Below are 25,026 nucleotides of genomic sequence, written 5' to 3'. Positions count from 1 at the left end.
TTTATTTTAAACATTTTTTAACAAATTTTTGGTGATTTAAAAAAAAAAAATCTATGTCCCAATCTATTTTTAAAAAATATACTAAACTCCTGTAGTTTTGGAACTGGCCACTAGAGCTAAAAGTCAAGACTTCCTGTTCTTAGACAGTAGTCACATGGCCCATAGACACAATGGACAGGAAGGGACCTCACTGACATCTATGGGAGAGTTTTTTTTTAGGCATGCTCTGTGACTTGTGCAGAGGTCAGGAGGGGAGCAGATAAGCTGTGATCAGGGACGTAGCTAAAGGCTGATTGACCCTGGTGCAAGAGTTCAGCTTGGGCCCCCCTTTGTGGCCAGGGGCAGGGAAGCACAAAGCCTTTGTGCTGCCTGAGGCAAAAATTGAAACGGCACCCCCCCTCCCCATGCCAAATTCTTGACCTAACACCCTTCCCTCCAGCCAGAGGTGTAACTTGGCCAGCATGCGCTTTCTATAATAGCGGTGTCTTCTTATGTGGTACAAGGGTCTTTGGGCCCCCTCAGGCTTCTGGGCCCAGTAGCGACTGCTACCTCTGCACCCCCTATAGCTACGCCCCTGGCTGTGATATCACCTATTGTGAATGGTGGGTCCTGTGTTATTTATACAGAGGTGTTACCTGTCATTGTAATCCTGCCTGTGATGATAACGAGATGGCTACTGCAAAGTGATCTGTACAGAACAGGAAGTGTCAGCATATTATTAAGTCTAGTGGGCAGTGTGAAAACTGCGCAATTTTATTTTATTTTTTATATAGATAGTGAAATAGAAAATGAAAACAAAGATCAACAAAAATAACAAATTTATGTGCAAAATAAAAACATGATTAACTCCTTCGCTACCAGCGTCGTACATGGGGGTCAGAATATGGTGATGCAAAAAAAAAAAAAAAAAGTTTTTTATCAAAGTTTAAATTTCTTTTTGCACTATTTAGACATAAAAAACCTACACATATGGGGTATCATTGTAATCGTACTGTCCCAGAGAATGAAGGGCAGTTTTGATGTAAACGAAATGCCGTGGGAACAAAACCAGTAAAACGGTGGAGGAATTGCTTTTTTTTTTATTCAACCCCATTTGGAATTTTCTTACCACTTCCCACTACATTTTATGCCATAATTAATGGTGGCATTAGAAAGTACAACCTGTCCCACAAAAAATAAGCCCTCATACAGCTATGTGACCGGAAATTTTAAAAAGTTATGGCTCAAGGAAAACAGGGAAGAAAAATGAAAACGCAAAAACGAAAAAACCTCTGTTATCCTAAGGGTTAATTAATAACAAGAAGGTTATTTTCTAATGACACATTCCCTTTAATTAAAACCAAGAAGCCACAAGAGACGCAACAACATCTTCTTAATGACAGAAAATGACAAATTTCTCATGTAGGTCCCAGACGTAAATTGATATTTTCCTTGATTTTCTGGGCAGATTAACTTTCTTGGTATGATTAGTGTTCCTTCTCGTTACTTGGATTAAAATTAAACTTGTGAAAGAATGCTAAGTAAATCTAAATGGCCTCCGTGGGGCCAGAGACTATTTTATTTAAAAAAAAATAATGGCCACGTGGAGAGAATCGAATATTTTAGCAATGTTAATATAACTCATGCTGCTTCCTCTCCGGGGCCTCTGGTATTATGAAGTAGGTCAAAGTAATTACTAATGAAACAATGTTTACCTCTGCTTTATTATAAAAGTGTCATATGCCAAGGACTGAAGGCAAGAACAGTCCCTGAAAGGTAAAGTAATGGGTAGCATGGCACGGGAGCTACTTCTGTGTGCCAGGAGGGATTGGAAGGTCCTTGCCCTGCTTAGGAATTTTTAATATTAGATGTTGCCAAAAAGATTTATGGGAATAATCTTACTTATAAGATGGTCTGAGCGGTTGGAAGCCTTCATGGCCTGCTGCCAGGAAATTGCATTGAGATATACTGGTGGATGTCTTGATGTCCCACATTTAGATTCAGAATAGTTGGACGGCTTATATGGGGTCATTCACCCCAAAGTCATTGTTGTGTTGACTCTCTGTGTGGAGGAAACCAGCCCCTGGTTCTCCAAAAGGTGCTATGCTGAGACTGAGGTGGTCACTTAGGTTACTCAAATTTCTCTGTAGAGGTCTAATAACTGTGAGAAACAGCTAAAGAACCAACCGGATGGCGCAATTTCACCTACAGAACCCTTTCTTCTCGACTTTGGTTAGAGTTGAGGTACACAGCTGGCCCCAGGACTTGTGTGCCCCTAGCTGGGTACTATTTAGCCAAAGGGGAGTTAGTCCAAATGGGAGTAGTTGGAGATATGGTTGCCATGGGCATGGACAAATGAAAAACCGTCTTGTGAACAGTATCTTAGGGAGATGGGGGGAATAGAAGTGTGGTCAGGAAGTCCAGAACAGGAGATGTAGGTGTAGTCAGTAGATCCAAATGTCTGGTAATGGAGGTTGAGTGGAACCATGTAGATGGTCAGGTGCAGAGGAGGGTGCAGAAGTTGAGTTCGCACCCCGGCCAAGTTGTCTGATGGGGCCCAAAGGCATATGGTAGACGGGTAGACAGGGGGCCTTCTTGCACTGGGGCCCAGGAGCTTCAAGTTATACCTCTATATAAGTTACAATGGAGGGAAGCTCTGGAGCACAGCCAGATGAGCCAAGTAAGTGATACAACATGGAGTGGTTCAGAAGAAGAGCCATATGAGCCAGGTGGAGTACTAGGACTAGCAGATGTACAACAAGCGTAACTGATACTTGCCTACAGTACCGATTCTGTTTGGACATTCCTGCTGGGGAAGGGCCGGGGCTTATGCAAGGCCCATCCAAAAGTGAACATTTTGTGGGCATTCTGGGGTGGCCCAAGGAGCGGGGCTTACATGTCCCAATTGTTAGTTTTTAAATGTTGGAAAGAATTGTAACCAGGGAATAGACACATAACGGGCACTAATGTTAGTGTGTTGACATTTTAATTATGGCACTTTAGATTGGACAAGAGGCTGTTTGCTGTATGTATATACCATCTGGCATATCTCTTTGTTCACCAGGTGAGGCGAGTACATTACATCTGGTAGATCACAGACCAACAGTAGTTTCCAGAAGAGCATAAAAGGGGCCGTTGGCCATCACTTAGGGACCTCCACCACTCATGTCCCTCCAGCAGCAAGTCAGCATACCATCTACAATATACCAGGACTACAGTGTTGTCAAGTTCTATTGACATCAGTGGGTTCTGCCATCATACATCTAATGTGTACCGCAGAGGTGGACAGGCCATAGACCTTACAGGGTCGTTGGCCAGGTACTGTACATAATGATCTGATGCTCTCAGCATCAATAAATGCTAGGAGCAGGTACTTATGCACCTGGCACCTGTCTAGCGACCTCAGGTGCCCTCCTGAACTCAACTGTATCACTCTCCTCAGGATAATGATACAGTTAAATACTGCAGCAGGAAGATTTTGCGCTGCTCTGTGTTATTTGGTTCTGCAAGCAAGGTATTTTGTTCTGCACAAGGCATTGGTGGCCCTGCCTCCTTCTGTTATCCCTACCTTCTTGTGTTGCTCCACCTTCTGTAAATTTGGACCTGCCTACAACATTGGGCCACTTTTAGGTTTCTTTCCAGGGCCACTTTGAGTTCCCAGTCCACCTGGTGTATGGCCGCTGTATGTTTCCATGCAGATTGGCTTAGACACATTTTTCACCACCAACCTTGATCCAGCCCTGCATGAGACGTATTAATGCAAGCTCTTAGATGCAGACAATGGGACGGACTGTGCATTCTGCACATGTGCTATCTCCTCTTCTCCAAAACAGGATTTATGATGCCATACTATGCTGCCACATCCCTTCCCATCTGTTGACACAATTCATTGTCTAATCACGGGTGGGACACAATAACTATGGGTCACTGCTTAAGTAGAGAGCACAAAAAATATTCTACAGTTTTCAAACCAGCACCTGGATCTGAATACTTTTGCATCTAAGGCCTCTTTCACACTTGCGTTGTCCGGATCCGGCGTGTACTCCACTTGCCGGAATTACACTCCGGATCCGGAAAAACGCAAGTGTACTGAAAGCATTTGAAGACGGAACCGTCTTCCAAATGCTTTCAGTGTTACTATGGCACCCAGGACGCTATTAAAGTCCTGGTTGCCATAGTAGGAGCGGGGAGCGGGGGAGCGGTATACTTACAGTCCGTGCGGCTCCCGGGGCGCTCCAGAATGACGTCAGAGCGCCCCATGCGCATGGATGACGTGATCCATGCGATCACGTGATCCATGCGCTTGGGGCGCCCTGACGTCACTCTGGAGCGCCCGGGGAGCCGCACGGACGGTAAGTACACTGCTCCCCCGCTCCCCGCTACACTTACCATGGCTGTCAGGACTTTAGCGTCCCGGCAGCCATGGTAACCATTCAGAAAAAGCTAAATGTCGGCTCCGGCAATGCGCCGAAACGACGTTTAGCTTAAGGCCGGATCCGGATCAATGCCTTCCAATGGGCATTAATTCCGGATCCGGCCTTGCGGCAAGTGTTCCGGATTTTTGGCCGGAGCAAAAAGCGCAGCATGCTGCGGTATTTTCTCCGGCCAACAAACGTTCCGTACCGGAACTGAAGACATCCTGATGCATCCTGAACGGATTACTCTCCATTCAGAATGCATTAGGATAATCCTGATCAGGATTCTTCCGGCATAGAGCCCCGACGACGGAACTCTATGCCGGAAGACAATAACGCAGGTGTGAAAGAGCCCTTATTAGAAATTTTGAATACCCAATGAGTTTTTCAATTAAATGTATCTGTATAGCGCCACCTACTGTTTGTCTTTTTCTTATTTCTTTGTCCTGCTCACTGAGAAGGTCGCACATGCTCAGTTTCATTCTTCAACTGCCTCCTGAGCTGTGATAGGGAGAGCTGAGACACGCCCCCTGAGCTGTGATAGGGAGAGCTGAGACACGCCCCCAGAACTGTGATAGGGAGAGCTGAGACACGCCCCCAGAGCTGTGATAGGGAGAGCTGAGACACGCCCCTGAGCTGCAGCAAAAAGACACTCCCCTTGAGCTGCCAGCTTGATATAAATCTAGCAGAGCAATGAATAGGGAGATCTCTGGATCCATGTGAGGTACAGGGCTGGTTCAAGCTTTGTTAGAAATACATTTTTATATACTATATGATGTCTGATTTTTTACATTAGTCATGGGATAAACCCTTTAAGTCATCCAATCCTACAAGCCATTATGAAATGGGTTGTCTTTTATTGTCTTTGGGTGTGGCCTATATTTGTGGGTGGGATTTATAAAGAAATAAATTCCACTTCAAGTCCTCCTAAAGATGATTCATTAGGCTGCAAAGCTGGTGCGACTTACCAAAAAGAAGCCAGATGAGGATGTAAACAGGCCCACAAAAAAGGTTCCCCAAACAGAGAACCCCTTTAACCTATTCAGCCGATGAACTGTGTGTCTGTGTAACCCTAATGTCTCATCTCATATCGATTTATTATACATGCTTACTTTTTAGTCATTAACACATCATATTTGGCCTTTGGACTCATTGCCTGCCTCTCTTGTCTACAGTGATGTACTGTGTACATTTGATATATTCCTTTGCTGTCCTCATTATCATACAGAAGCATCAAACCTCTGCTGTGCATTGCCTTTTATCATACACAACATATATTTCCTGGATAATAGTGCCCTATACTGACCCTCAATGTAATATACATATGCATATAGCCTTCCCAAGCCCCATGACCACATTGTTTTTATTTACATAAAATTAATATTTCCTGTAACACATTTATCATGATGATGCTAGCTCTAAATGTGTACTAAATGTAGCAGAGCCAGAATTGTTATGTGTAAACTGCATATTTTGGGAATTTTTTCCTTCTCTATCTCTATGTAAATATACATTTTCTCTCTCCATGCCTGCTCAGTGGGCAGGCTTAAACTGGTATGATGTCAGATCCATGCAGTGTGCTCTGAACCAATCAAATGAATTTCCCTGCTGCTTCCTCTCCCCTCTCACAGCATGAAGTCTCAGAGATGCAAAGCTGCAGCTTCATTTCCCTTTTCTACTATTAACTGTTGGTTTCCCGTACCCATCGCTGATCTGTTTCTCCTTGCAGGCACGGGCACCTCGCTGCTCACCCAAACGGTCCCTCTAATTGCCTGGTGGACTGATTCCACTAGCCTTCCTTCTCCTGGTGGTGGTGGTCCTAGCTTCTGGTGTCTTCAGCTTTGGCCTGCATTCCCTCGGGAAGGTCTCCAGGCCTGCTTTAAAGGTCGCGCATGTCTAAAATCTGCCTCAGCTTATGTCTGGCTGCCTCTGAGTATTTAATGCACCTTCCCCAGGGGGAAGGTGCCTGAGCTTTAGATTCCTAGTCCTGTAGTTAGCCAGCGGTGGTGTATTTATTCAATTTGTCTGTCCCTGTATCGAATATCTGCCTGTTTATCGACCCTGTTATTCTGTTTGCCCTAACCTCGGATTTGTCTCTTGAATACGCACAAACTCTGCCTGCCCTGACTTCGCATAAGTCTCTTCAGTACACACAATCTCTGCCTGCCCTGACCTCAGCATGTTTCCTGACTAAGAGTGATGGCTGATTCTTTGGTGCTTAGCACCAGTGTCTCTAACCCCCGCGGGTCAGTAGCCAACTATACCAGGACTATTCCAGGAGGCAGTGGCTTGGTTGGTTCCCTACAGCGAAGTCCAGATCACTGTATAGGGGTTAAAGGATGAATACTAGGGCAACACCCTTAGGTTTAGCCCAAAGCCAAACAGGTTAGTTGGCACAGTGGGTACACACTCACTGTCCGTTAAAAAAACATTACTGACTGAGGAGGTTTAAAAACATATACAGTGAACCTACAGGCAGGAAAAGGGAAAATGCAAGCTGCTAGGAATAGGATGCCTGCAGTCCCATGTAAACTCCTGCAAATGGAGTGGAAATGAACTTTTGCAGAGCACTTGCTTATAACAAAAGTCTCTGCCTTCAATGAGGCTTCACTTCCATACCAGGCACAGTGACATATATGGATGCACAGCCACACACCCATACATGTGACTGTGACTGGTAAGGAAGAGGTCTTCAAACCATAGACATGTAAATATCTGATACATGGGGACCCTTCCATTCCTCCAGGCTACTTAATTAACTCCCATAGAGGTAAATGGAGAAAGTGAGCCTAAGCTTGTTCCTCAAATAAGTGGGGTCTTCACCTACCTTGTGGATACGCCATAAATATCTATGGTTGGAAAGACCCTTTAAAAGTGACAACTCATTTTCTCAACCAGACAAATAACCATAGCAGTTGTCACATCCTTTCCCCCACCCTTACTGGGGGTGGCAATAAGCACCTACTCCAACCTGAAGCCTAATGGGAGTGATCTGCTCCTATTTACCTGCTCTCTGGATCAGGAATGGTCAGGTTCCTTGTCACAAAGCACATCTTGAGTGGAATGGTTTTCCGGTCTCCATAACTGGGCAGGGAAATAGGTGATGGCGGACACTTTGATGAATTTCCCAGCCGTGGGGATTCAGGAGGAGGAGTCTCCCATCCGATTTCTGATACTGGAGATCCTTTCTTCACGTAAGGAGTGGCCTCTCGCATGTACTTTACTGCAAAACACATAAAAGACTACAATTACTATACATCCCCCAACAAGTACTGTATATACAGTAGATGCAGCACCCATACAAACTACCATCCCTATTTTACAAGCTGCTTCTGGCTTAGCCTGGAAAGGCCTTGTCTTTTTTTTTCCTGTGGTGATTTACTTCAAAGGAGTCTTTTCATCTTCTGTATATTATGTATTCTCCATGTAATAAGTAAGAGTCTAGTAATATGATCAAAAGGAACGAGGAATTAGTGACTATGATGGTGAGACGCAAAATAAATCAGACACTGCTATTCTGAGGGAGGTTTGCAATGTCAAGTCTTTGCCAGTCACACTATTAAGGAATATTTATAGTATCTACGGTATCTATCTATAAATAAAAAATTCCATGGCACTTCCAAAAATAAGTAGTGTGTTTATTACACCAGACGCGACGTTTCGGTTCTCTCTATGGAATCTTTTTTTCAAATAGATATCCATCCTTCCATCCATCCATCCATTATCTATTTAATATCTAGATAGATAGATAGAGCAGGGACACGTACGACCCAGCCAACTACCAAGCGATATTTGTCAGCAGCAGCTCCTCACCCAGCATAATGTCCTCAATAAAAGCCAAGCAGGCTTCATGCCAAACCATGGCACCATGGGCCACATCTACACCACAATACAAAGCACGGAAAGATCTATGCCTGTTTTGTGGACTTTAAGACCTTCGACTCAGTGTGGCACCCGGGCTATTCCTGAAACTTCTGGAGAGCCAAGTAGGGCGAAAAAAATATGATGTCATCAGAAGTTCCTTCACTGATAGCAAATGCTGGGAGGGTAAATGGGAGAACGGCTTACAGTATTTCCAGTAGATCTGAACACAGGGCTGCAGCCTCAGTCCAACCCTCTTCAACATCTACATCAATGAGCTGGTGGTGGCTCTGGAGTCCTCATCGGCACCAGGTCTCACCCTCCATGACACTGAAGTGAAATGGCCTTCTGCTGCTATCTCCAGCAGCGACAACCTGGAAATCCTGGAGAAATTCAGCACCATGTGGACTCAGCCCATCATTTCAAAGATGAAATGAAAAGCAGGAATCCTAAAGCAATTCACCTGAACCCAGCCCAAGCAAGCCACTAACCTGTCCAGCCTGACAAAAGGTGCAATCCAGAAGATACACAAGGGCAAAGAGGAATATTTTAGCGTCTGGAGGAAGGACATAAGAACATTACAGAAGCTGAAAATATATGAGAGCCTACAGAGGGTGTACAAACTGGTCCCATATCTGGACAAACTACCCAACCCCAGAGACCAACAGATCCTGAGCCGGTACAGCCTGAGCGCCCACAGTCTGCTCATCGAATGTGGGTGGCACCGACAGAGCTAGATAAATAGACAGATACATAGATAAATATGAGATAGATAAATATGAGATAGATAGATAATGGATGGATGGATAGATAGATAGATAGATAGATAGATAGATAGATAGGTAATGGATGGATAGACAGATAGATAGGTAATGGATGGATAGATAGGTAATGGATGGATAGATAGATATAGAATGGATGGATATATATAGAATGGATAGATAGATAGATAGATAGATAGATAGATAGATAGATAATCCAAAAAACAGCACTCCAACTTCATGAAAAGGTGATGACCCAATTTATTTCCCAGGCAACGTTTCAGCCCACTCCCAATAAAGCCTTTGTCAAGCAAGGCAAAGGCCTCATTGAGAGGGCCGAAACATTGCCTGGGAAATAAATTGGGTCATCACCTTTTCACCTGAAGTTGGAGTGCTGCTTTGTTTTTTGGATTTATTATACAGTGGAAAAGACGCCTGCTTTCCCTGAGGATTTGCACCCTATTCATGCTGTCTAACTGTGCTGCTGCTTTATCTGTGTTTGTAGATAGATAGATAGATAGATAGATAGATATAGAATGAATGAATGGATAGATAGATAGATAGATAGATAGATAGATAGATAGATATAGAATGAATGAATGGATAGATAGATAGATAATGGATAAACAGATATCTACATAATTTCTGTCCTGTGATACCTTTTTATATATTAACTGCTCGCTCATCTATAAAACCATAAATTTGATTCGGCCTCATTACAGGCACAGCTCGACTACCTTGCCCTAGAGAAGGTCCCTTTTGCACAGTACTGTATCTCGCCCCGTTCTTCTGTCTCCGTGTGTTAGTACGAAGGTGTAACCAGCCGTGCACTTTCTCAGGAAGCGGCAATTACCAAATTTATTCTTTGCACAAATTATTCATTTCTAATCATGTAAAATCCTCATTTAAGGCCGACATCGCTGAACTCAAACAAAGGATATATTTTATCTTTCATCATAGACAAGAGAGACTTGCCAAAAGCTGAGTGCAGAAATATCTCCTGTTCCACAGAACATCCATTGTCCAGTGTGTGGATGACATTTCTGCTGGGACCTGAGAACATGATGCCTACCAAGTGTCCCTCTTTTTGACCCAAGTCCCTCTGTCTCTTTTTTCTCCTTAAATGTCCCACTTTTTAACCTTAGAAATAAATATACATTAATAAAGTTATGTTAAAGTTAGTTTAGGCTACTTTCACACTAGCGTTTTAGTTTTCCGGTATTGAGATCCGTCATAGGGGCTCAATACCGGAAAAAAAACGCTTCTGTTTTGTCCCCATTCATTGTCAATGGGGACAAAATGTAACTAAACAGAACGGAGTGCTCCAAAATGTATTCCGTTCCGTTTAGTTGCGTTCCCATACTGCAGAGCAAACCGTAACATGTTGTTGTTTGCTTTCCGTCCTGGGATGCGGAGCAAGACGGATCCGTCATGACCCCCAATGCAAGTCAAAGGGGACAGATCCGTTTTCTCTGACACAATAGAAAACGGATCTGTCCTCCATTGACATTCAATGGAGTTCATGACGGATCCGTCTTGGCAATGTTAAAGATAATACAACCGGTTGTATTATCAGTAACGGAAGCGTTTTTGCTGACCCCTGACGGATCCAGTAAAAATGCTAGTGTGAAAGTCACCTAAACTGCTCCAGAAACTGTCTGGTTCCCACCTGCATATCCCACCTTGACATATGTTTTCATTATTTGGTACAATTTGGATTATTTTTGTGCCCTGTTCCAGGGCAAGAAAAAAGAACTGTCCCAGAGGCTCCACATGCTGTGAAACAGAACTTATACCCACCTTACAGATCCCCCGCTCCAGTTACAACGGTACAAAGGCCCACAAACCTTTTTTTTTCCGTTCAGGGTCCGTTTTTTGCATTCCGTATACGGAACCATTCATTTCAATGGATCTGCAAAAAAACGGAAGGTACTTCGTATGCCTTCCGTTTCCGTATTCCCATTCAAAGATAGAACATGTCTTATTATTGTCCACATAACGGACAAGGACAGGACTGTTCTATTAGGGGCCAGATGTTCCGTTCCGCAAAAAACGGAATTCACACGGATGTCATCCATATTTTTGCTGATCCATTTTATGCGGACCGCAAAATACTGAAAAAGACATAGGGTCGTGTGCAAGAGGCCTTAGACAGTTAATGGGCCTTTCACATGAGGCGCTCATCACATTGCTTATTAATTAATCAGCCAATGAGTGGCAGCATCGATAATACTATATTCACGGATACCATAAATGGTTTGAAATGGACCACTAAATGGGACATTCCATGGATATGCACCAGATATAAGTCTCTTATCTTTGGGGGTCAGTGAGGGTCAGTAAGGCTACTTTCAGATCTGCACTTTGTATTCCAGTTTCGAGATCTGTCAGAGGATCTCAAAACCGGAGCAAAACGCTTCTGTTTTGTCCCCATGCATCGTCAATGAGGTCAAAACAGATCAGGATGTCTTCCGTTCCGGTTTGCTCCGTTTTGTGTCCGGTCTGCGAAGCGAAACAAACTGGATCTAAAAACAAATGTAAACATTGTAAGTCAATGCTACCGGATCTGTTTTCTTATCCATTACCCATTGACTTACATTATTTTTGGTGCCAGATTTGGTTTGTTCAGTTTCAATTTAATACAACCGCATCCAAATGGAACGGATACATCATGATGTATTAAATTGAATGGAAGTGTTATGCTCCGGTTTTGAGATCCTATACCAGATCTCAAAACCGGAATACAAAGGGCAGATGTGAAAGTAGACTAACTGACCCCCACTGACCACTAATATCTATCGGATCTGTCTATCTATCTAGTATCTACAGTGGCATGCAAAAGTTTGGGCACCCCTGATCAAAATTACAGTTAATAGAAACAGTTAAGCAAGTTGAAGATGAAATGATCTCCAAAAGGCAAAAAGTTAAAGATGAATCACACTTTTCAAAATTTTAAGCAACATCAGTGTATTATTTTAGTTTTGTACAATTTTAGATTGAAAAAAGGAAAGGAGTACCTTGCAAAAGTTTGGGAACCCAAGGAGATTTGAGCGTCCAGATAACTTTGACCAAGGTCTCAGACCTTAAATAGCCGGTTAGGGTAAAGACTTGTTCACAATCATTGTTAGGAAAGGCCAGGTGATGCAAATTTAAGCTTTATAACTACCCAGACTCAACCTTGTCCCAAAAACAAAAGCAATGGGTTCTTCTAAGCAGCTTCCTAACACTCTGAAAATGAAAATGGTTGAGGTCCACAAGACAGAAGTAGGCTATAAATAGATAGGAAAGAATTTCCAGGTTGCCATGTCCTCAGTTCAAAATCTAATTAAGAAATGGTGGTAAACAGGAAGAACGGAGGTTAAGAGAAGGTCTGAGAGACCGGGAAAAAGAAGGTCTGGAAGACCAAGAAAAAATTCTGAGACATCAGCTTGTTAGATTGCTAGAAAGGCAAATAAGAACCTCCGCTTGACTGCAAAAGACCTTCAGATACAACATCTAAACAAGCCTGATGCATTTTGGAAACAAGTCCTGTGGACCAATGAGGTCAAAACAGAACTATTTGGCCACAAAGAGCAAAGGTAGGGAAAAAAATACCTCACCAACCATTAAGCATGGATCAGTCATGCTCTGGGGTTGTGTTGCAGCCAGTGGCATGGGGAATATATGACGAGTAGAGGGAAGAATGGATTCAATGAAATTCCAGCAAACATAATACCAACTGTAAAAAAGCTGAAGCTGAAAAGAGGATGTCTTCTACAAATAGATACTGATCCTAAACAGACCTCTAAATCCACAAAAGATCAAAAGATCACAGTTCACAAAATAGCAGTGCATACAACACAGTGCAGGAATCGCACAGAACTGGAAGACTTTTGCAAGGAAGAATGGGTGGAAATCCCTCAGACAAGCATTGGAAGGCTCTTGTCTGGCTACAAAAGGGGGTGCTACTAGGTACTAACCATGCAGGGTGCCTAAAGTTTTGCTTCAGGTCCTTTTCCTTTTTTGTAATTTTGAAAATGTAAAAGATAAAAAATTCTAAAATATATTTTTGCTTAAAATACAAAGGGAATGTGTCCTCTTTAACTTTATGCCTTTTTGAGATAATTTAATCTTTAACTTGCTTAACTGTTCACAGGAGCAATAATTTTGTCCAGGGGTATACAAACTTTTGCATGCCAATGTATAGAGTAAATGACAATAAAGCAAGAATCAGCCCTGTACCCTACATGGATCCAGAGATCTCCCCATTTATTGCTCTGCTGGATTTAGTTCAAGCTGGCAGTTCAGGGTGTGTGTGTGTTTTCTTTCTTAGGGGGTGGGTCCTTTCTGCTGCAGCTCTTTCCCTATCACAGTTCGGGAGCTGTGTCCTTTCAGCTGTTACTTTCTCCCTGTAACTTTCACAGTGGATTCTAACAGTGGATATAGCTGGTTGCAGTTGGAGGATGGAACTGAGCATGTGCGACCACCTTGGCAATGTTACCGAGGGGGACGGAGAAATAAGGAACAGAACAATCAGCACGTGGCACTATACTGGTGGCTATGCTAAATTCTTACATTTATATGCAATTGCAAGGTATTTAGATCCAGGTGCTGGTTTGAAAAAACAGAATATTTTTGTGGGTCAACTCATTTAAGTTTTTATCAGTTTCTTCCATGTGTAAAATTTGGCAAGGGCTACACGGTAACTTTGGTAGCGAGGCCAAGAAATGTGTGCGATCATTTCATCTTCAGCTTGCTTAAATGTTCCCAGTAAGGGCTCATTCAGAAAGCCTACAAAAAGGCTTCCAAGTGTTTCCGTGTCTTCGCACCGCAGACGATAGGACATGGCCGATGCCTGTGTATTGTGGACCCTAACAATAATCTATCTATCTATCTATCTATCTCATATCTATCTTCTATCTATCTATTATCTATCTATCTATCTCATATCTATCTATCTTCTATCTATCGAACTCTCTATCTATTATCTATATATCTATCTCATATCTATCTGTCTATTTATCGATTTCATATCTATCTATATATCTAGCTCTCTATCTATCTCTCTATTATCTATCTATCTCATATCTATCTATCTATCTATCTATCTATCTATTATCTATCGATCTCATATCTATCTATCTTCTACCTATCTAGCTCTCTATCTATCTATCTCATATCCTATCAATCAGTAGCCAATTAGCAGTTGCACCATTCCTCATTGCTGTAGCACCAGTTGGCACACTCTGTATGTCTCTTGCAATGTAGACAAATCTAGGGAGTTTTCAAGGGGGTGAATACTTTTACAAAGCATTTTAGATATGTGATAAAAAAAATCATAGATCTATTTTCCTACCTACAGAGTTAATAATAAAGGTATTAGATTCTTTAAATATTGTATCTCACATTCCATTTTTCGTTGAATTCCTCGTTCTCTAAGTTTAGGTCTATCGTTTTGCTTTTGAACTGTTCCTTGTAGACTATTTTTATATTCCCGTTGTCAAAGGAAGAGGAAAGGAGGCCATTCGGCTTCTCACACGTTAGGGCAGGCTGTGATGATCTAAGCCGTGCTCCATCACATCAACCGTATCACCGGAGCAGCGAAAGGCGGTTCTCGCGGCAGACAGTCAGAGCAGACGTATTACAGGTAGGTCTGTGCCTCACTCCGCTTCTCATTAAAAGCTACAGTAAGTGAGGCTGTTGTCACACACTGGCCCAGATATACTAATCCTGTAGATGGCGGAAGCCTAGACCGGCTGTGTAGACCGGCACCGGATTTATCACAGGGGCTCCGGCTGGTGCAGGGACAGGCACTTTTGGTTGACTGACTTTGAGACACCGAAATTGTGGCAAAATTTTGTCGCAAAATGGTGAATCCTAGACTCTGCCCACTTTCCGACAAGGCTCCACCCCTTTCTGTGAGACCCCACCCCTTTTCTGTGTTCAGCATGTAAGAAAAAAGTTTATAGATGAGCCAATGTGCACCACTCTTTAGAAAGATATTTGGAGCAGAACGTATTTTCTTTCCGCGTCCATTCCATTTTTTTTTTTGCGGACCGTATACTAAATGATTTTTGGAGCAGACACATTTTTGGGGCAGAACATATTTTCTTTCCGTGTCCGCTCCGTTTTTTTTCAGACCGTATACGGAACCATTCATTTCAATGGGTCCACAAAAAAAAAACGGAAGTTACTCCGTGTGCATTCCGTTTTCGTATGTCCGTTCCACACAAAAAACAAAACAAAAAAAAATAGAACCTCCTTACGGGCAAGGCTAGGACTGTTCTAATAGGGGCCAGCTGTTCCATTCCGCAAAATACGGAATGCACACGGACGTCATCCATGTATTTTGCGGATCCATTTTTTTGCGTACTGCAAAATACATACAGTAGTCTGCATGAGCCCTGAGGGCCCCCAAGGCACTTCTGACACATAGAAACAAGACAAGCTAATTAGCAGGCCTCATTACATATTTTGTCCTGGGGCCCAGGAGTATCACGTTTCACCTCTGTAGGCCATATTACTTGTGTCCCAGCTTTTCCAAAAATTTGGTAATGTTCCTTTAAGGCCTCCTGCACACGAACGTGTGAGCCCCGTTGCCGTATTGCGGACCGCATTTGCGGATCCGCAATACACGGGTGCCCTTCCGTGGGCATTCCACATCACGGATGCGGACCCATTTACTTCAATGGGTCCGCAAATCCGGAGATGCAGGATGGTGCGGAACGGAAGCACGGAACGGAACCCTACGGAAGCACTACGGAGTGCTTCTGTGGGGTTTCGTCCCGTACTTCCGTTCCGCAAAAAGCTAGAACATGTCCTATCTTATTGCGGAACGGCCGGATCGCGGACCCATTAAAGTGAATGGGTCCGCGATCCGCTGCAGCTGCCCCACGGACTGTGCTTGTGCATTGCGGCTCGCATTTTGAAGCACGACCACGGGGCGCACACGTTCGTGTGCAAGAGGTCTAAAGGGAATCTTTCACCTGGTTTAGGGGCCACTAAATCACCACCATGCTGTTATACGGCAGGGGTACAGGATTCCAAACCTGCCCATAGCAAACCAATCTGTCCCTGCAAGGAACAGTAAATGAAACTTAAATATACCTGGGAGTCTGGAGAAGAGTCCTGGACTCTTCTCCAGTGGCAATGGTTGCATGCACACTGCGCAGATAAAAATAATACACCTGACTTCACTGAGCATGTGCCTGATGTGCAGTGCATGCGCAGTGAAGCATGGTGTACCACCCTCAGCTTAGACGGTGTAGAGTGCATGCGACCAATGCTGCTGGGGAAGAGTCCCAGACTCTTCTCCTGGTAAGTTCAAGTTTAACTTACTGTGTTTTGCAGGGACGGATGGGTTTGCTGTGGGCAGGTTTGGGACCCTATACCCCTGCTGTGTAACGACATGATGGTCACTTTTTGGGTGACAGGTTCCCTCTAAATGGAATTGCTTTTCAGCTTTTTACAGCACTTTGCTTTCCCCACTGCTGCAAAAAATGAGTGATAAAAATGAGACTTTTCCATTCTCCAGCCTCATAAGTAAACTTTGTGTGATTGCGTGGACCTCAACAGCGGGTCACGGAGACACAATCTATGGCACCACTTGGCTGGCACTGAATGTATCTCGGCACAATGGACTCATTCTTCTAGAAGGCAGACAATTATAAATGGAGGAGAGTTGGCACGACATTACAAAGTCTCCAGAAGAATAAACAAAGCGGAGCCTCTCAATGTATTACCCCAGGGCACCATGTTGAATGACAGGCTCCTCTGTGAACCTCCGCTATCTGCCACAGTCATGTCACTATCACTGTGTACTACCGTACAATGCAATCTACCAACTTCATTCCACAGGTAGCTAACATGTAGCTCGCCAGTGGCGGAGGTACCACAGATCCCAGCGTACCGTGCCAGCCAAAGCCTAGTAAGAAGCAGAGTAGAACACGTCTTGGGTCTGCTGCTCCTCAGAACAGTGAAACGTTCCAAGTGAAAGTTCCCAAATGAGGAGGACATGGAATGATAGCACAATTTATAGATTCAAGGTTCACGGGGTTGGTAGGTTCAAAATTCTCTGCTACACAAAATAAGAGCAAATCTACTGAGATATTCTTACCTACAGGATTCAATATATCACCTATATTCATTATATACGTAGGAGGCAGATTTATAGCAGTTATATTCTTGTACATAGAAGGGAGTATTATAGTAGTTATATTCTTGTACATAGGAGCAGTATTATAGTAGTTATATTCTTGGACATAGGAGCAGTATTATAGTAGTTATATTCTTGTACATAGGAGCAGTATTATAGTAGTTATATTCTTGTACATAGGGAGCAGTATTATAGTAGTTATATTCTTGTACATAAGAGCAGTATTATAGTAGTTATATTCTTGTACATAGGAGAAGTATTATAGTAGTTATATTCTTGTACATAGGGAGCAGTATTATAGTAGTTATATTCTTGTACATAAGAGCAGTATTATAGTAGTTATATTCTTGTACATAGGAGAAGTATTACAGTAGTTATATCCTTGTACATAGGAGCAGTATTATAGTAGTTATATTCTTGTATATAGGAGCAGTATTATAGTAGTTATATTCTTGTACATAGAAGGGAGTATTATAGTAGTTATATTCTTGGACATAGGAGCAGTATTATAGTAGTTATATTCTTGTACATAGGAGCAGTATTATAGTAGTTATATTCCTGTACATAGGAGCAGTATTATAGTAGTTATATTCTTGTACATAGAAGGGAGTATTATAGTAGTTATATTCTTGTACATAGGAGCAGTATTATAGTAGTTATATTCTTGTACATAGGAGAAGTATTATAGTAGTTATATCCTTGTACATAGGAGCAGTATTATAGTAGTTATATTCTTGTATATAGGAGCAGTATTATAGTAGTTATATTCTTGTACATAGAAGGGAGTATTATAGTAGTTATATTCTTGGACATAGGAGCAGTATTATAGTAGTTATATTCTTGTACATAGGAAGCAGTATTATAGTAGTTATATTTTTGTACACAGGAGGCAGTATTATAGTAGTTATATTCTTGTACATAGGAGCAGTATTATAGTAGTTATATTCCTGTACATAGGAGCAGTATTATAGTAGTTATATTCTTGTACATAGAAGGGAGTATTATAGTAGTTATATTCTTGGACATAGGAGCAGTATTATAGTAGTTATATTCTTGTACATAGGAGCAGTATTATAGTAATTATATTATTGTACATAGGAGGCAGTATTATAGTAGTTATATTCTTGTACATAGGAGCCGTATTATAGTAGTTATATTCTTGTACATAGGAGCAGTATTATAGTAGTTATATTCCTGTACATAGGAGCAGTATTATAGTAGTTATATTCTTGTACATAGGAGCAGTATTACAGTAGTTATATTCTTGTACATAGGAGCAGTATTACAGTAGTTATATTCTTGTACATAGGAGCAGTATTACAGTAGTTATATTCTTGTACATAGGAGCAGTATTATAGTAGTTATATTCTTGTACATATGAGCAGTATTATAGTAGTTATATTCTTGTACATAGGAGGCAGTATTATAGTAGTTATATTCTTGTACATAGGAGCAGTATTATAGTAGTTATATTCTTGTACATGGGAGCAGTATTATAGTAGATATATTCTTGGACATAGGAGCAGTATTATAGTAGTTATATTCTTGTACATAGGAGCAGAATTATAGTAGTTATATTCTTGTACATGGGAGCAGTATTATAGTAGATATATTCTTGTACATATGAGGCAGTATTATAGTAGTTATAGTCTTGTACATAGGAGGCAGTATTATAGTAGTTATATTCTTGTACATAGGAGCAGTATTATAGTAGTTATATTCTTGTACATAGGAGCAGAATTATAGTAGTTATATTCTTGTACATAGGAGCAGTATTATAGCAGTTATATTCTTGTACATAGGAGGCAGTATTATAGTAGTTATATTCTTGTACATGGGAGCAGTATTATAGTAGTTATATTCTTGTACAAAGGGGGCAGTATTATAGTAGTTATATTCTTGTATATAGGAGCAGTATTATAGTAGTTATATTCTTGTACATAGGAGCAGTATTATAGTAGTTATATTCTTGTACATAGGAGCAGTATTATAGTAGTTATATTCTTGTACATAGGAGCAGTATTATAGTAGTTATATTCTTGTACATAGGAGCAGTATTATAGTAGTTATATTCTTGTACATAGGAGGCAGTATTATAGCAGTTATATTCTTGTATATAGGAGCAGTATTATAGTAGTTATATTCTTGTACATAGGAGCAGTATTATAGTAGTTATATTCTTGTACATTGGAGCAGTATTATAGTAGTTATATTCTTGTACATAGGAGCAGTATTATAGTAGTTATATTCTTGTACATAGGAGCAGTATTATAGTAGTTATATTCTTGTACATAGGAGCAGTATTATAGTAGTTATATTCTTGTAAATTGGAGCAGTATTATAGTAGTTATATTCTTATACATAGGAGCAGTATTATAGTAGTTATATTCTTGTACATAGGAGCAGTATTATAGTAGTTATATTCTTGTACATAGGAGCAGTATTATAGTAGTTATATTCTTGTACATAGGAGCAGTATTATAATAGTTATATTCTTGTAAATTGGAGCAGTATTATAGTAGTTATATTCTTGTACATAGGAGCAGTATTATAGTAGTTATATTCTTGTAAATAGGAGCAGTATTATAGTAGTTATATTCTTGTAAATAGGAGCAGTATTATTTAGCAGTTATTTTCTTGCATATAGGAGATAGTATAATGGTAGGTATAATATTTTACACAGAAGCCAGTATAGTGGCAGCTATTGTCTTATACTATGTCAAATACATATCTTTTTATTCTGCTTTTCTACCCGAGTTAAATTTTTTGTATCTTGCAGCCCTATGATGGTAGTGTGCTGAAATCCAGTGTTTTCTGCACTGTAAACCACAGGTGCTGCACCGCTTTGTGGAGAGTTTTATAAATGTTTATTCCCATAAAAATAAATATGCCCTGAGGAGTTTTAGTGGTAAATTTAATCAAAATGATCAGCGGGGCTGGAGCTGCAGGAATCAGTGCGGAGCACCGTACCTCGCTGTTCGCAGACTTACTAATAACATGGACGGTGTCATTTACAGTACAGCAGCTGCGCTCTGTGCTCCATCCAGATACCCTGACTGTAGGAGACTTCCACTATAATATCTGGAAACATAAAAAACTACATCCTGCAGAGCATGTCACATGATATGGACAGATGTAGCAGAGCTGACTATATCATTTGGTTGGATTTTCACCTGTCGTTAAGAGTCCATGCGCATTATACTACTGCTTGATACAACCTTCCAGATATCAGATCTCCAGTAAGGCAGCCGGTAGGACCATACAATACCCCCGTTATGAATATCTGTGGCATGAGCGAGTGGATATATCTCCATAATACACTGTCGACCAGTGGTGCCGAGTGTTTGTCGCTGTACAGGATCAGTGCCAAAGACTCTGCCATATGCACCTACTTTATTATAATAATTCACTGTTGTTGTGTAATAAAGAAAGCACATTCACCTCTGCTACATCTGCATTTAAAATACAAATGAGCTCTACTTCTTCTATCACTTTCTGCTATTTTCTTTGTCAGCCAGTTACTCTTGGCTCCTGACCTCTTCATCTATGGCAGTGATAGTGATGTCATTTAGTCACAGAGTCTGACCTCGTTCACATTTCCGTTTTTCCCTAACGTGTGCTGTCCGCATTTTCTGCGGACAGCACACGTACCCATTTATTTCAATGTGTCTGTTCACATTTCAGTATTTTTTTACTGACCGTGGGTCAATAAAAAAAAAAATCACAGGGACGTGCACTACTTTGATCCGTGATGCGGACCAAGCACGCCCATCGAAGTCTATGGGTCCATGAAAGTCACTGACACAACACGGATGGCATCCGTGTTGTGCCTGTGTTTCATCCGTTTTTCACTGAAGACTAATAGGAGATTCTTTGGAAATTAGTTTTCAGCTGAGCAACGTCAGTGAATTACGGATGACCCACGGATGGTAAAAACAGACACACGGACCAACCACGGATCCTTCACGGAGAGCTTTACTGATGAAACACGTACACATACACATTTTTTCATGGACGTGACACTGATACGTAAATGTGAGCGAGGCCTCACCCATAGTGTTGAGCGAACCCGAACTTTGCGAGTTCGGGTACCTGGACCCGAACCCGAACTTTGCCTGAAAAGTTTGGGTTCGAGTTCGGTGTTCGGCCATTTAATAAAGCTTTTGAAAGGCTGGAGGGCAGCCAATCAACAAGCTTCTAAGCTGTGGGCACTTAGAAGCCATCACAGCCATGCTTACTAATGGCATGGCTGTGATTGGCCGGTGCATCATGTGACCTAGCCTCTATACAAGCTGGATCACGTGTAGCACCGCCCATCAGCTCTGAGTAGTGCAGGGACAGGAAGCAGGCAGGCAGGGAGAGTGTTAGGAATCTGGCTATTTGTTTTGTGGGTGCAATACACCAGATTTGCACCCTGACACAGAAATATAATAATACATCTGGCTGTTAATTCTGTGGGTGACCTATAATAATTTGTTGTGGGTGCAATGTACCATCTTTGCACCCCCTGACACAAAAATATAATAGTCAATCCATCTGTTAGTTCAGCCAGTGACATATTCCCATTTTTGGTGTGAGATACACCTGCACTTTATACGTGACAGGGAAATTAATATAGTTAATCCGTCTGTTAGTTCGTAGGATGACATATACCCAGTGGACTTCCGGCAGGCTGTTCCCCTGCCGGACCCTGCTAACAGTAATGTGAAAGTACCCTAAGGCCTTCTGCACACGAACGTGTGCGCCCCGTGGCCGTGCTGCGGCCTGCAAATTGTGGGCCGTAATGCACAAACACAGACCGTGGGGCAGCCACAGCGGATCACGGACCCATTCACTTTAATGGGTCCGCGATCCGCCTGTTCTGCAAAAAGATAGGACATGTTCTATCTTTCGGCGGAACGGAAGTACGGGACGAAACCCCACGGAAGCATTCTGTAGTGCTTCCGTAGGGTTCTGTTCCGTGCTTCCTTTCCGCACCATTACGCATCTCCGGATGTGCGGACTCATCTAAGTGAATGGGTCCGCTTCAGTGATGCGGAGTGCCCACGGAACGGCACCCGTGTATTGTGGATCCGCAAATGCGGTCCGCAATACGGCAACGGGCAGCACACGTTCGTGTGCAGGAGGCCTAACAGAGGATATAGCTGGTGGCAGTTGGAGGGTGGAACTGAGCATGTGTGACCACTTTGGCAATGTTACAGAGGTGGACGGAAAAATAAAGAAAAGAACAATCAACAGGTGGAGCAGTACTGGTGGCTATGCTAAATTCTTACATTTACGTGCAATTACAGTGTATTCAGATCCAGGTGCTGGTTTGGAAAACAGAATATTTTTGTAGGTCAACTTATTTAAGTTTTTATCAATTTCTTGGCTAGGGCTACACAGCAACTTTGGTAGCACGGCCAAAAAATGGGTGCGATTTGTGTTGCAGTGTAAGTTGCAATCAGGTGTGACTCACTTTGAACTCTGTTTTGGAAAAGTCACTTGAGGTTTGTGAATTGCAACAGGTTTGAATTTTTCACCACTGCCATGTCACAGTTGTATCACATCACGTATGGCATTCCATCCCCGTCGCAATCCGCACTTCCAATGTCGCAGTGCCGCCTTATGACCTTGGTGTCGCACAACCTCCAGTGGCCACGTAGCCTCAGCCTGTACTGGCACACAGCTTACACCAGACCCGTCAATGACATTTAGAAGTGACACACACTAATGGAAAGAACAATCTAGCAAATCCTCGACGGCTTTTCATTTGTGACTGTATCACGGAGACAAAAGCAACGAGACCATCTTTAATCTCCAGCAGAGAAGCGACGGGACTTGTCCAAAACAAGGAGATTTTTTCATAAATTTCTGCAGTAAACTAGAGAACAAAAAGGACACAAAGCAGAATAAACCTTATTGTGCAACAAAACTTATTAAACAGGCAAAAAGATCTTCTACCTGTTTTCTGGCAGGTTTACTCAATTTACCGATCCCTCACCGATCCCCTTCCGATGCTTCCCGGGTCCTCTGCCGAATCTCTTCTCAGTGATTGGCTGATTGGACATTTCTTGTGTGTACAGCGGCAGAGCAAGGAAGCTGACAACTAGTGTTGGGGAAATATAAGTCCACGAGATGGACTTTGATCCGAATTTCAGGGAAAATTCGGCGAATTTTCTTGTGCTTCGTGGTGGCAAAGTTTCCTTGAATGGCGGTAAAAAAATATAAATAAATCACAATTACCTCATCCATTTGATTGAGACGAGCCTGCTGCCACCATCTTGATTGAAGATCTCGCACGAAATCCCATGCATGGTGACATATGACGTCATCACGGGCCACGTGAGATTTCGCACTTGATCTTCAATCAAGATGGCGGCCAGCGGATCGTCACGATCAAATGGATGAGGTAAGTATGATAAAAAAATTTTGGGTTTATTTTACACTGTGTTATTACTGTCAGATGCTGTGAGCATGTATGAACGCGGCATCTGAGGGGTACAATGACGGGGAGCGACGCAATCGCCGTTCCCTGTCATTGTACCCACTACTTAAGTAATTCGTCACAAAGGAAATTTTTTTAAAGAATTCGGCAAAGCAACTGAATCCAATTTTACAATACTTCGCTCATCACTACTGACAACCCCTTTAAATAGAACTAAGGCCTCATGCACACAGCCGTTGCCCGTGGCCCATACTGCGCCCCGCAAACAGCAGGTCCGCAATATGCAGGCACCGGCCGCGTGCTCACCGCATAACGGATTTGGACCCATTCACTACGAAGTGCTTTCGTGGGGTTCCTCTCTGCGGCTCCGCACCGCAAAAAAAATAGAACATCCTTTATCCCCTAATTTTTGCTAATCTACCAAATTTATCTGAGGAAGCCGTAGAGGACAGATATAAGGGATGTGACTGCAGGATCAGACTACACAGGGGTTGTTTGTAGTCTGTAACCATGGAGACACACAATTCTATATAGCAGTTGTAGACACAAAACAATATAACATTCCTAATGTTTAAAAAAATAATAATCATATGCAGCGATGCAAAAAACTATTGCTTGCAAAGCTGGTTCTGTTGCTTAGCAGAAAGGGGCATGGATTAGAGGGGTGACTAAAAATGAGCCACATTGCGCCCAAATTTTTGCGGATTTATTATTCCATTTGTGAAAGACAACCAGCGGCAAAATGTTCTTTTCCTTTATTTCGCTCACGCCATGCTTGCACAAACATTTTGCGACTTTTTTCTTTATTACGTCTCTCTCGCCACCTTGAAAGGTGGACAAGGTTAGCAATGTTAATTAAGTATATGGTGCAGTCTGCAACTTCTTAAAAAGTTGCAAAGAAGGTGCACTCTTACTCCAGTATGGCGGGTTGCTTACAAAAACTACAGTAACATCTGTAGACAAAAAGGTTTTGTTTAAAGACACAACTCACTGTTTGAAATTTTGGCGCAAATGGCAATAAGATTGGAAATCTGCCAGAAGGACCTTAATTGCAGACTGCCGGCCATTGAGTCTGCCGAATTGCAGACTGCCGAATTGCGATTACATGGGGTGCAGTTACATTCAGTTCCATTAGTTGCCCCCCTCCAGAATCTGCCTTCCTGCTCAGTGGAATTAAAGGTTTTATACCACTGAAAACAGTGACATAACACGGGGTGCTGTCCGCATCTTTTGCGGCCCCATTGAAATAAATGGATCTGCACCCGTTCCTCAAATTTGCGGAACGGATACGGACCCATCATGCAGACGTGTGAATGGACCCTTAAAGGGGTTCTGCAGTTTGTTTAAACTGATGATCTATCCTCTGGATAGATCATCAGCATCTGATCGACGGGGGTCCAACACCGATCAGCTCCAGGAGCGCCTTGGCCTTCTCACTGTTTACCGCAG

General features: G+C 42.3%; 1 protein-coding gene across 1 annotated transcript in view; it reads right to left on the bottom strand.

Moving 5' to 3' along the window:
- SNTB1 (syntrophin beta 1) overlaps positions 1 to 25,026 on the bottom strand; it is a 192,328-nt gene that overhangs the window by 122,767 nt on the left and 44,535 nt on the right. The window contains exon 2 of the mRNA XM_040431997.1: positions 7,401 to 7,617. Coding sequence (XP_040287931.1) covers positions 7,401 to 7,617 — 217 coding nt within the window. The remainder of the gene's footprint in view (positions 1 to 7,400; positions 7,618 to 25,026) is intronic.

This window comes from Bufo bufo, chromosome 5 (assembly GCF_905171765.1).
Source record: "Bufo bufo chromosome 5, aBufBuf1.1, whole genome shotgun sequence".
Classification (NCBI taxonomy): Eukaryota; Metazoa; Chordata; class Amphibia; order Anura; family Bufonidae; genus Bufo; species Bufo bufo.
The sequence above is the reverse complement of the archived record's forward strand: the minus strand, read 5'-3'. Positions and strand labels throughout refer to the sequence as shown.